The sequence below is a fragment of the Anas platyrhynchos genome, chromosome 3, assembly GCF_047663525.1.
Source record: "Anas platyrhynchos isolate ZD024472 breed Pekin duck chromosome 3, IASCAAS_PekinDuck_T2T, whole genome shotgun sequence".
Taxonomy (NCBI): Eukaryota; Metazoa; Chordata; class Aves; order Anseriformes; family Anatidae; genus Anas; species Anas platyrhynchos.
The window spans coordinates 53,815,338-53,829,186 of record NC_092589.1 but is presented as its reverse complement, the minus strand read 5'-3'; the positions used below and the strand labels follow the sequence as shown (position 1 = coordinate 53,829,186).

The window sequence follows — 13,849 nt, the reverse complement described above, 5'->3', positions numbered from 1 at the left end:
TTATATTATGGAAATATTAATATTTCTTCTTAATATTATGGAAGTTCATCCATACTGTGCTGTGCCTCAGCAGAATGAAAGCTGTGGCCTTTACTTTTCTTTAAGACTTTGCAGAACATATTAGCAGTATTTGCATTAATCTACTCTTAGTAGAGCCCAGGCCGCATGCTGTCAGATATAAACAGAGAAAAAAGGCACAAAGTCTACTCTCTTGTGCTAGAAGGATGAAATTGGAGTGAATGAGAAGAATTTCTTCCCTGCGTTTCTGCTATAAGGTTCTGTCTTGATGGCTACAGCCCAAAGCAGTCCTATTGAGGCTGACCTCTATGTCAGCCTGCAAGCTTAGTCAAAACTCCTGAGGACATCTGAGCACTTTCCTGGATTGGGCAAAAACAGAGAGATACCACAGAAAACAAGAATTAATATTGTAGTTGAGATATTCAGCACAAGGATTCAAATGAAATGCTGAAGTCACAAAGCGAGTTTTCTGTACCCTCTAGAAGCAGTTCTATACACAACAAAACAGGTGGGTACACAATTAATATTGTTAGTGTTGAGTTGACATGCTGCTATCTTTTCTCAAGTTAAGAAGAACACCCCTGCAAGTCATCACAGCAAATGTAAAGCAGGAAAAAAGCCTCAGAAATTTGTGTAACCCATATAGTGGAACATACTCTAACTTCATCAGGATGTTTATCAGGACACAAAAATTAAGTTTTTATTGTCATTGCTGCTTGATAAACCCAAAAGGCCAGGAAAAAAATAATCACTGGTAGATGCTCAAAGAGTGACACAATATTTAATTGAAAAAAAACAGGCACAAAAGGTTGTGATAGCAGGTGCTATTTTAACTCTAATAACCTTTATACACCTATGAAGTGCTGACAGAAGCCTTAGCTGGGAAGCCAGTTCTCTGTTGATGAAAGGATCCACCCACATGGATTCAATTGCAGGATCAAGGCCATCAGTCATGTAATACTCTTTAGAAACCACAGCATCCCCGTTCATTAAAATGCATACTTTTGTGCCTGCTGTGCTCTGCCATTTTACACAGGTGTCATTGATTTTTTAAGAGTGCTAGAACATCACTCCAAATATTTATAAAATGCATCTGTTAGTTATGAAGTCCTGTTTTATCTGGATCTCTGGCTAGGCTCTGAAATGAGTTTTCCTAACTGTTCTCTATTTCTAGGTGGTAAGTCCATATAAAATATGAATGGGTATGGCAGCATTTGACAGCCGTAGTCATCAACTAGTATTCTGTACTAAAACAACCCACATTTAACTCAGCAGCATAATTATAGTGGTAACATGTTGCACACTAAGGCTGACAGAACTTGGCTTAAAGCTAATAATCACAATGAGTCACTGAAACAAATCTAAATATACAAAAACATCTTTAACAAGTGCTAGAGAAACTTGTACCAAACACTGTAATTTAGTCCCAACCCATTATCAGAGATAAGCATTAGCTAACACTGAGTTTTCTTCAAGTAACAGACAGAAAACTCTCTACCTATGTGTTCAAAAGAAATGAGTGATTCTCTCCAATTTGTTTCTCCAATCAGACTGTTTTATATGCTGAACTATACAATAACATTGGCACTATTTTTTGGTCTCTTTATTTAGACACCAACCTTAAAGGATCTGAAATTATAAAGAAGACAACAAAAGTTCCAAAAAGAAGCAAAACCTGATATAAACCACAATAACCATTTACTTCACTTCAAAATAGTCAGAACCTCATGAATTTCATGATGCAGAGTGTTAGATGACAATAACCCTCATCAAATTGGGAAGAACTCTACATCATTGCAATGAATCTGCTTCACCTGGCATTTGTATTCTACCTGGCATTTTTTCAGGACTGGATTTACCCACATGACACCACAAACACTTTTCCAGATAACGTCAGCAAAATCTGGCTTTCAACATATTTTCAACAGAAGTTCCTTAAAAAACTTCCAGAAGCTCTCACACAGTAATGGAGGCTAGCTTTTTACACTGCTGAAAAGTACACACGATCGTTTTCAGAACAGCACCTTCAAGACAACACATTAAAAGCATTAAGCACATGGTCAATTTCTTACAATTTAGATCCCAAAGCTGAGATGCACGATAGGAAAAGAAAACTTGACTGGAGAAATAACAGTCATTTTCAGTCCTCACCAATGGAACCAGTGACACATGATACACCCTTCCCCTGCAGTTTTTTAACATTAAATTTAATTTAAAATTAAATTTACATGTAATTTAAATTACATAAATACTTCACATAGTTTGGGGAACTTAAGAAAAAGGAACAAAAGTTGAACAAACTTATCTTATGAGGGCAAAGATAAATGCAAGTTTTTTCTTCACCTTTTTTATATTCATCGGAAGACAAGGTTGGATCCTTAACATACATTTTTTTTTCAAGTTTTTCCAGCACTTTGTGCAACATGCATTGATTTCTGTTTCTGAAACTTCAGTTACTCATTAACGCAATCAGTCTCACTGCAAGAATGCTATACAATATCAACAGATGTTAGCATTACAATTCAAAGAAACATGCTGAAATAATTACAGGATAGCAAGTATCTCAGCCTCTACAGCAAAGCCTGTCCAGAATGAGATATATTAAATCACTTCACATACCTGACGGACAAATCCTTTTTCTGTATTCGCCTGGCCAACCGTTATTTTGCGTAGGAATCTATCATTTGTGTCCACCACTGAAATAAGGGAATACCAAAAGCAGAACATTAGCAAGGACTCAGGGGTCTGCATGTTTTCCAAGCATACCTGTTACGTGTGTAAGATTCAGCTACTTGAACAGAACCATGTAGCCAGACAACCACACTTCTGCACGTCAGCAGTGGTGCTGATTTGGTTTCTGCCTTCTGTGTGATACCACTAGATGACAGGATGAAATAACTTGAATATAATTTCTCTGAGTAATATTTTCAGCTAACAGATTTTAGACATTCACTTGTACAACTTAATGTTTTACCTACGTCTGAGAAATCGGTCTTAGTAGTTAGAACGCACCTCAGACCTACCTCAAATCATTTGCTTCTTCACTGACTTGTTAAGAGTTGATTTTTAAGACTCATGATGTAGCTTAAACTTGGCCTGTTTCTCTTTTAAAGGATGATTATGTTGTCAGATCGGTTCTTCCAGACAAGTCACTTTCTTACACATCACAGTAACTAACTCCACATTGAATTGCACAGCATTCAAAGAAAGTTTTTTTTCAATTGCCAAGACCAATCATCTGCTATTTAACACTACTTCACTTTTAGACAACTGTCTTTCTAACCTGCAAACACTTTAGGTATTGCAAGGGCGTGTCCAAACCATCCCGTGGAATTGCTAACTTTGCTAACAATCACAGCAACCCAAGTTCTCCAATGCTGCACTGACAACATGCAACTTCAGATGTGCCTTTATAGGAACCAAAAGGAAGGATGGCAAAGAAGTGCTTTCATCTGCTGGGAACTCATCAGGATATTTCTTAGGAAGAAACATAAGGAGGTTGTATCTGTTAGAAAAGACAACTCCAAGTCCTCTCACTCCCAGGAGCAGCAATCCCTACAAATGCAAAAACAGGCCCTCTCTTTCTAACAGGTTTTTAGCTTTACAGATGTTTCAGTCTGCACCAGCCCTAAAGGAAAGGGTGTAATGTACTCTTGAGCAGTACAACCTGTAGCTTGGCAATTAAGTCATTCTTCTGATGAAGATTTGAGCACTGTTCATTCTGAGGCAGAGAATCAAGAACCTCCAGACAGATTGTCTGTAGTGAAGTTCAGTGATATCATCTCCTCCTACTTTTCCTGCTGTTTTTGGAGATTAACAAATTTGACTGTACAGTAAAGGACAGCATAATTACACAAGAGGGACTTTAAGTCTCATTCCTCTACAAATCCCAGTTCAGGATTGTGAGTGGGCTGGGAGAAAAGCAAGAACTCTGTGAAGACTGCAGTAGCTGCATGTAGAAGTCATATCATATGAAAGAATTGTTTTTGCCACAGAAACAGTTTTTCCTTCTCCAGATTTTTCCTCCTCCTTACCTAAAGTAAACTTTTCAGGGAACTTTAGTTTCAACTAAATGTTAAGTTTGATATATCTACTGTCTTATCCTCTAAACAGGAAATGAATACCAAGGGAAGAGTAAGCAGGGGGAAGGCTTTCCCTCTTTTAGTATGCTGTACCTCTTCAAGCTAGCATAAGATGAACTTTAAGCTTGTGACACTTCCAAGGAAAGAGGTCCTGACTAAAATTCATCCTCAGACAATTTGATAGCTCTCTCTTCTATCCTACAAAGTCCCTGCTAAGTAACAAGCTTTGCAGATACATGGATTGCAGAAATAGTCCCAAATATAACACTTTTGAAATTATCTAAGCCTTTCCTAAAACAGTTTTTCCTGAAATGCTTAAAATCTGTACATCATACAGAGTCATGTAGAATGAAATTTGCACTAACATTATATAAAATGAATAATTCGAGGTTAACAGCTGTTGAGTAATGTTGCCTCCTCCCAAACCAGTGCTGATAAAAACGATGAGTCACATTACACTAAATATTTTTATTATTCCTTCATCCCCATACAGGTCCTTTCCACACAGACACACTGTGTGATTAATAAAACATGTCTTATGCTGCATTCCCCAGTATTATCTTGAGAAAATATCCCAACTCTGAGACAACATGCCTGCAAAGGGCACAGTAAAGCATGGCTAAGTCTCTCAATACATTCACTGAGCTGCACCATTATATATTTCTCTGAGCATCATCAATACATTTTATTTAACAGTAATTTTAATCTAATAATGTCAGTGCTTAAGAACTTGGGAAAAAAATAAAATCTAGTATCATTCAGCATAAAACTTGACACAGTCTATTTGTTTAAAAAAGAAAAATACAGTTATTGAAGTCAACACTGAAACTTAATCCAGCAGTAGAACTGGAAAACGCAGAGGGGAGTTGCCTAAGAGCAAGAAAGTGGACACTGGTTTGCTTGGCACACACAGTTGAAACTGTACCACATCTTTCACCTCTTCTTCCTAACAAAGCAAACAACTCATGACACCTTAAAAGTAGGATATATAAATGCACATACAGTATTATATACAGTCCCTTAGGTCTAGTGTCTGAGCAACCCAGACTGCTGAACTGGGGAGGAACAGGGACCAAAGCCAAATATAATAAATATTAAAAACAAACAAACAAACCAAAAACCATAACAGACACAGTTAAGAAAAGAAAGATAAAAACTTGTAAAAATGCACAGAAAAGGCAGTTTAGTATGTTTTAAGATATATTATCTAATGGGAGAGAGACAAGGTACTTGAACTGTCACTCGGCAATCTATTCTTCAACATATTAGCAAAGTCTCTTGAGTTACTGTAGATATTTAACCAAATTTAGAGCTACATACTACTTCCAAACCTGTTATGTACTCAGATTTCTCTCTTGCAAATGGGTTACTCTTAAGAGTCAGAGAGCAGACACAGCTCTGATTCAGGTAAAATGAAGCAAGTTAGGAAATAATTTATGATAAACAGACAAGATGAAGTGCAGCTTTCTGATTATATACCTCTTTGCCATGTTATTGTGGATGGGTCAATATCAAGACGCACAAATTTATTGATCTCTTCTTCTGTTAATGTTCCAGGATCAGTCTTGTTTATTCCCAGCCTCTATGGGGAAAAAAAAAAAAGTTTTTAAAAAAAGCAATAAAATGGCTATTTTGCTTCAAATGGTATAACTGTTCTCGTTTTCCACACCCACCTTACACAAGCATTTGGGAAAGAAGCAATTCAGAACTGAAACTATTAAAAAAAGCACATACAAAGGTGCCTGTAACTAAAACAGAGGCATTGTTGATGGAAGAATGAAATAAAAAAGTAGAAATACTTATAGGAAATTAATGTGAGCGCCCTTTCTTATACAGAAGAAACTTAACGTAAACCAAAAAAAACCATTCAACCTTATCACTTGCTAAGAAAAAGATAACTAACTGCTTGCTCATTTGTGAAAATCTTTGAAAGACCCATCCATGTGTTGTCTTGTGTGATTCATCTTCAAATGAAATGAAAAAATTCACTTGAATAGGCCATCACCCATAATGAATGAGACAATATCTTTTGGCTTTTACAGATTCATGATTTTAGCAACACCAACCTTTTTTTTTTTTTTTTTTTTTTTTTTTTTTTTTAAGGTGAACCTACATAAAGCTGGATCAGAAAATTTTGTTTAAAAAATGCAGTCTTCGAAAAAAATCTTAATTTTCTCTGGCACTAGAAAGCATTCCTCAGTGAATTAACCAAGCACCACAGATGTATTTTTTAAAATCAGAAGCTGGTGTTACTTCTATTCTTTCTTCCCCTCTCCTCCCTCAGTTCTAAATGCACCTGTGTATGCACTTGGCAGCTATCAATTGCCACCCAGTGCCTCTGAAACAACACTGGTCAGGACTCCAAAGCCAACAACAAACATGGAAATGGAAATAGAAATTTGGAAATGGAAATTTGCTCTCTACAGATACCTTAAAGGAGGCTGTAGTGAGGTGGGGGTTGGCCTGTTCTCCCATGTGCCTGGTGACAGGACGAGGGGGAATGGGCTTAAGTTGCGCCAGGGGAGTTTTAGGTTAGATGTTAGGAAGAACTTCTTTACTGAAAGGGTTGTTAGGCACTGGAACGGGCTGCCCAGGGAGGTGGTGGAGTCACCATCCCTGGAAGTCTTCAAAAGACGTTTAGATGTAGAGCTTAGGGATATGGTTTAGTGGGGACTGTTAGTGTTAGGTTAGAGGTTGGACTCGATGATCTTGAGGTCTCTTCCAACCTAGAAATTCTGTGATTCTGTGATAGAAGACTGAAGCTGTTCTTAAGGTTCATGTATAAGGGGTCTATATTCTCCTCTCCCAACACTAGTGGACTGCGTTGCTCTCTAGTTATTTATCTTTCTGAGTGGAAGCCTCATATCCAGAGACATTCTTCTTACAAGAATTGTATAGAAGTTCTTCTGGAAGCATTCAGGAAGCAAGATGGGTTGCAAAAGCATAGTATGCACAGAAATCCACTTCTGTCCCTCCAATGAAGGAGGTTATTTAATAGACATCAACAAAACCCCAGCAAAATGTGTTACAATAAACTTTCAAAACCAGAAAATACTGCAACACCAAAGAATCTGATCTTTCAAATGTGACTTTACCATAATAGGAAAAGTATTTTAAAACTCTGACTTCAATATTTCATCAGGAGAGACACACCATTTGAAAAAAAATTGGTTTATTTCAGGAGAAAATAGCAAAAATGCTAGTTATGAAAATAATATCAGACGCAGATCCTATTTCTTCAAGTAGGATGCTTTTAGAAAGATCTTGGTCTTGAGGGAGGTTTATACAAACTTGGCCCCATACGTCAAATAATTTTCAAAAAGTTGCATAAGATAATATTTTATGAAGAAATACTGTAACTGGGGAAAGACTACATTAACAACTTACTCTCAAACGGGCAAACTGAATAGGAGAAAATCCTCTCACACCATTAACTACTGGAACCAGTCTGTTATACAAAGCCTAGAAAAAAAAAACAACACACAAAGTTAATGAAAAGATAGTTTTTAAAATAAAAAGCTCCTAATTTTCTTTTATTTAGATTAATTTCAGTAAGAATTTCCCAACCACCTAAGCTGTGGATTTCCGGATAGACATTTAAAAAACAGTTCTCAGAAGGTGCTAAATTTTTAAACAGTACCTATGATTTAGTAGCCTAAATGCAATTACCCAAATTACTGTGTTTCTAAGTCTCCATAGAAAAGTTTTGGATTATTTTTGAAACTGGGATCCTTTAAAGCTTTAACCAAGGGCCATATTACTCAAACTGTAACTATCATTTGCAAATCAGCCTAAATGCACGTTTGTGTTGCACCCAGGGGGACAAGACAACACCGCTCAGTTTTAACAAGTAGCTGAAAAGAGGAGGTTCTTTTCTTCTCCTTTCCTCTTTAAATACATGTACTCAAGTTAGCATTTGTATTAAGTTCACAAAAGACTTGGTAGAGAGAAGAGGATTTAATTTTTTTCCCCACACCTCTTCTTCCTCAGGTACATCATACCCAACTATATATCAGAAGCATAACTTCTAACTTCAAAAAGGACTATACAAATCATTAAAAAGAATAAAATTTGGAGAGAGAGAAAACATCTTTTATTAGCCTACTTAGTAAAGTCTGAAATGGTTGACAAGCTTCTGGGCATAAGATGCTTATCTTAAAGACTATTTTATGACAGATATTTGCCAGAAAAACATACTCTGTAAGCATCATTTCCCAGCAGAATACAGAATGGCTTCAGCAATTGTTTCCATTCACACAGTGAAAACAGAAGATAGTCAACTTAGTTTACTTTGAAATTCAATTTACTGAAAATTCAAAAAGAAAAAAAAAGTAATGTGGATATTAGAAAGTAATTCTCACCTTATCAGATTGAGTGCCCTCATGCAAGATCCTAGCATCAATAGCAGCAGCCAGCAAATTATTCGCAGCCGTTATAGCATGAATATCTCCAGTCAAATGAAGATTGAACTAGACGGTGAAAGCAACAGAACTTCTTTTTATAAAATGCCTTTAACACAACCTTTTAATCTCAAAAAATGTAGGAAAAACAAACAAACAAACAACAACAACGCTGCCATCTCCTTGAGATTGCAGCTCAAATTAGCCACCTATCATTGTAGAGGAAATATTACAGGTTGAGAATGTACAGAACTATATGAAGGACTTGCTTTCACCTGAGTAGTAGTAAACTACTCTGAGCTTAGTCAAACAAAGCCAAAAATGTCTTTATTCTTTGCTAAATGACCCAAGAATGGAAAGCCCAGGGCTACAGTTCCACATGATTGATACCACATCAGCTTATTACCAACAGTGTAAATTTGACATGGGTCAGATGTGCAGATTACTGCCAAATCCTCCAGTGCACACAGCGCTTGCTGGTTTTATGGTTTCATGTCAGCTTTCTGCAAGCCATAATAGAACAGGTAGTACCAGATCAGGCATGAACTTTGTTGATACAAAGTTTGTCCAGCAAAGCTTTGTGGAAAAATCTGAAATCAGCCATTTAAATTAGATTAGTGTTATATAAGGTGGTTTTATATATATATATATATCTTACATAAGGAGATGAGAGGTCAGTTTTAACTGCACTGTAGTACTGACAGCTGAGATGCACCAACAACAGCTGACACCAGCCCTTGCTGTGATGGTACTCTAGTGCAAACAGCACCCAAACATTGCATGACTGCTCTGTTGGGACCAGCTGTGTGTACTTTCGCCATGGCACTTCACCAGTTTGGACTGCGCAGTGATCTTGCAGAGCTCTAAATTGGACTCTTTTCACCGAGCTACAGACTAGTTGGATTGGCAGGAACCTCTGGAGGTCACCTTGTCCAACCCTTCTATTCAAGCAGGGACACCTATAGCCTCTTGCCAAGCAACATGTCCAGGCAGCTTTTGAAGATCTCCAAGGAAGGAGACTCCTCAACCTCTCTGGGCAACCTGTGCCAATGCTCAGCTACCAGCACAGCACAGAAGTGCTTCCTGATGCTCAGAGGGAACCTCCTGTGCTTCAGTTTGTGCCCACTGCCTCTTGCCCTGGTTCTGGGCACCACAGAGAAGAGCCTGGCTCCCAGGGGGACAGGGATTTGGTGCCTCCACTGTTGTCTCACCTCCTCCATGGGAATCACTTGAGCATATCCACCACCGGCTGCTCCACCTGCGCAAGAAAGCACACAGTCGCATCAGATTTGCATCAGTTTTGGGAAAAACAACACCTTAAACACACAAAGTTAAACATACAGCTTTGAAGATACATTTCTCAGTATTTTGAATTTTATTAGGGAATTCATGATGCACCCGAATAAACAGGATTTCCTCAAACCTTGATGGCTTTTTTTCAGCAGGCAATAAAATTAGAATTCTTGAACTGAAAAGAAAGTCTACACATAATGGCTGGCCCAGACTTTAGCTAGATAAGGGTAACCCTCTGCTCTTGTCTAGATTTGGGACACCATCATGCACATGCAACAGTTGGGTGGAAAGACGCAGCAGTAATGAGCAAGCACTACTTCTGCATGAAACCTTCGCACTCTTGCCTGAGCGCTCCTTCCCCACTGCCTCCCACGGCACAAGCAAAGAATTTTGCTGTAGCCTATACAAAAGTTGAGCGGAGGGATTTAAAGCACTCACATGCACCAGTCTTGGCTGAGAAGCACCAAGCACCAGGAGCCTTCCAGCTGAAATCAAACTTGTTAACTTAAACTTCAGCAAAGCAAAGTAGAGCAGATGGGGAGTGTTTGCCCAGTTAGGCACCAATCTCAGCTGAGAAATGGCAAAAAAAAAAAAAAAAAAAAAAAAAAAAAAAAGATTGTATTACTTCCTGTCAGTGTTGAAGAGAAGCTTGAACTCTGGCTGCCTCTTACTTGGTCCTCAGACCCTTTTAGGCAAAAATGCAGCAGCCCAGGATGTGAGGGACAACTCAGAAGAACAGGAAGATGAGGTTGAGACTTAGCTAAACGTATGATGTAGGCACAGCTGAACCACACATGACAGCCAACTTCCTTGGCTTAAATATTTCATATCAATATGGGTGGACTTAGGACTCCTTCTCAAGGGATAATTAAACGGTAACATTTAGAGACATCTCTGTAGCGTCTCCAAGCAGAGGTGTGGCTGAAAGGGTGTGTACTCACTCAAAACGCCTCCTGGATAATTCATTCCCAGGCCTTTCATTACGTTTGGCCTTTATCTGCATCATTAATACACATAATTACATGAACACAGACATGAACCTTGCATGAGATGATGTGTGAGAGAAACCTTTATAAGTTACTTAACAAAAATACAATGTGCTCCTATCCAGGCAATCCACTGCGTTAGTGGAGTAACTAAGACACTAAAAAACTGCAGTATTCTTTATTCTGGAACAGATCATACAGTTTGCAACTCTTACGTACCTTTAACTCCAAAAGTAGGTCCTTGGGAAGGCTGTCTCAGACAAGCAAAGGAGTTAATGTTAAGGTGTGCAGTAAGAGCTTGAACAAGACCAATTGTGACTGTGCTTTTCCCTTCTCCTAAGGGTGTAGGGGTTATTCTAGCAAAACAAGAAAAAAGATTAATCAAATTCTTTGCTGATGTCAGCCTGGCTGAGGATATCAGAACTTACAGCTTTTGATTTCAATGAAGGATATTTGTACAACAAATTTCAATAAGATTACTTTATCACCACAAAAATACTGCCACAATGTTATCCCCTAGCTCAAGCTGGAATGCTAATATACATGTGTCTTCTATTTAAGCAATTTACTATGATAGCAGAAAAAGAAAAGATTATTTTGGCAAAAGTTCTGAAAAGAATAAATTGAATTTAGACATTTTCATTACAGCACAACAGTGTCACCAGTTTCATTAACAAACCATCCATCAAGATACTTTGAGCATCTATTAATGCTTTTCTGTAGCAATGCAGATGTTTTATTCCCACTACTGAAACTATGAATTAAATAGCAGCATATTTTAAATTAAACCAACACTTTTGTTTATAGAGCTTAACTATACCTCTCTATACCTGATTGTGACACAAGTGTTATGGAATAAGGGGTGGAAGTTGTGTTGGGTCTGTCTGAGCTGGAGTCACCTTTTCCCTGCAGCACTGCCATGTCATCATAACACTCCTTAATGACAAAAAAAGCATTTTTTAAAATAATACAGGACACAAAAGTCACTATATTCAACTAAATATGATTTATTTAGCACTTAAGTTTCTTGATACTTTTGCTGATTAAAGACTGATGCGGGACAATTACAATCACCGTCTGTCCTCCTGCACAACACCTCTAAAATCTCATGCTATAAAGAAACCAGGACAGTATTTTAGAAAGACATCCAATCTCAAATCAGAGACGCTAACCTCCAGTCAAAGACCCTGTCCTTGTCCCTTTAAGGAAGGGACAATGATGGTTGACTTTGCAAAGTGGAAAACTTAAACAGCCCTTCCCCTTCTCCAACCCATGCAACAGACAAGGGAGGGAATACATTTATGGGTTGGGAAAAGAATGTTGGACATGCTTGTTGGACAGCTAGAAACAAACACGCAAACCAACCAACCAACCAAAAACTCTCAGCTTATCCCTCAGTTTTCTGAGCAAGTTTGAACTGCATCTGAGAAATGCAGCTCAGGGAGTGCTGCTCCCTCAGCAAAAACACATCTTCCTTTAACAACAGCGTGGTCTCTACAGGCACTTAATCTTAATATGTAAAAGATTCTGTGAATGAAAGACACCTTAGGTTAAATGATGTCCTCACTGATTTCAAGGCCATCAAGTCTATGATCCATGTTAAAAATAGGGGTGGTAGCTCTTCCCCCTCCCCGCCCTTAGAGTATGAACACATCTCATTCTCCAAAACGCATTCAAACTCTTCATTTGAGACACAACGCTTCTCCCACTGACTGGCAGAAGAAAGCCCTAGTCCACTGACACCACTCTCACAAAAGTCTTGAACTTTTGCTTTTAAGCAAGGTGCAGTTTTTGACATCTTTGTTGTCTCTACTACCAGCAAAGCAGGAAGTACCTTAGCGAAGCTGACATTAAAAAGTAATCTTCATTCCCAAGCAGATGCAAGAACGCACATGAATACTAGTAGAAGACAAACCCTTATCCTATTACCTCTATGAAACGTGAGCTAACACATCTCCCGTTAATTAAAAACACGTCCTTCACCAGCTAGCAATTTACACAAGGCATTGCTATCCTTAGGTCACAATTCAAATGGCATAAAACACTAATAAAATTGTCAAGTGCAAGGAGATGTCAGTTGACTTAGTTCAGAAACTGACACAAGCCTTTCTTTGCCCCACAAAATATAAATACATGACAAACATCATCGTGTCACAAATCTATCTTTTACATCACTGGATCCTGATGTTCTTTTTGTTTGCTTCCTTGTTTTTTTGTTTGAAAAAAAAAAAAAAAAGAGCAAAGAAGCCTTTGTTAGACATATCTGAAAAAAATATGGGCAACAAGAGGCAAGCCTAATTAAGATTCTATAGGGTTTTAGAAAAATAATTTTCCTATTTAGAAATGTAATGTTTTAACTCAAGTTCCAGTAAAATAATGGGATTTAGTACATCTATAAGAGAATTCCTTAACTGAGACTATACAGAAATAGTACTTTGTCTATTGACAGCTTTGAACTACTCTTATATGACCATGTAGTATGTGGATTACTTAATTTGGGCACTTGTTTTCATTCATTTTCCCCCACATGTATAACATTGTTTGTCAATGATCAGAGCCTAAAGCACAGCCAGTAGCTCACTCTCTAGACAGTCATCCAGCTTTCCTAGAACTGCACTCCTTTAACTGAAAAAGGGAATTCACTTCCTCATCTGTGATTCCTGTCAAGCACACACAGAAATACAGTCCACATCACATGCCAATAGAAATCTCCTCCCCTCAATGCTGTGCCATTCCCTCTGCCATGACCTTACTGCAGAAATTCCTGTTCAGTCCCAAAATGCACTGCATTAATACTATTTTCCCCACTTCTTATGTGCTGGTCATCAAGGTTATTCTGCACAATCTGCTTAACAGCTGAGGTTCTTCTCTATATCAATACACTTCCCAGCTTTGCACCATCATCAAAATTTCAGCAGTGCTGTCTAATCTGTTGCCCTAAGGTCATTAAAAATATTAAAAGACTAAGCCCTAAGATCACTAGCTAGAGTGACCCATATCATCATCTCTTCCTCCTGACATGCCCAGTTTTAGCATAGCCAAATATATGGCTAACCTCATTTCTCTGACT

At 38.1% G+C, this 13,849-nt stretch overlaps 1 protein-coding gene across 5 annotated transcripts in view; it reads right to left on the bottom strand.

Moving 5' to 3' along the window:
• Positions 1 to 13,849, bottom strand: part of MTHFD1L (methylenetetrahydrofolate dehydrogenase (NADP+ dependent) 1 like) — a 153,660-nt gene that overhangs the window by 105,560 nt on the left and 34,251 nt on the right. For 3 of the 5 annotated variants that reach the window (XM_027454366.3, XM_072035909.1, XM_038177027.2), the window contains exons 12-17: positions 10,999 to 11,135; positions 9,712 to 9,758; positions 8,462 to 8,569; positions 7,488 to 7,562; positions 5,580 to 5,682; positions 2,638 to 2,714 (exon numbers count right to left, since the gene is read on the bottom strand). In XM_027454366.3, coding sequence (XP_027310167.2) covers positions 2,638 to 2,714; positions 5,580 to 5,682; positions 7,488 to 7,562; positions 8,462 to 8,569; positions 9,712 to 9,758; positions 10,999 to 11,135 — 547 coding nt within the window. Of the gene's footprint in view, positions 1 to 2,637; positions 2,715 to 5,579; positions 5,683 to 7,487; positions 7,563 to 8,461; positions 8,570 to 9,711; positions 9,759 to 10,231; positions 10,364 to 10,998; positions 11,136 to 13,849 lie in introns of those variants that run through there. The other 2 variants (XM_038177029.2, XR_005264525.2) reach the window with 2 other exon arrangements.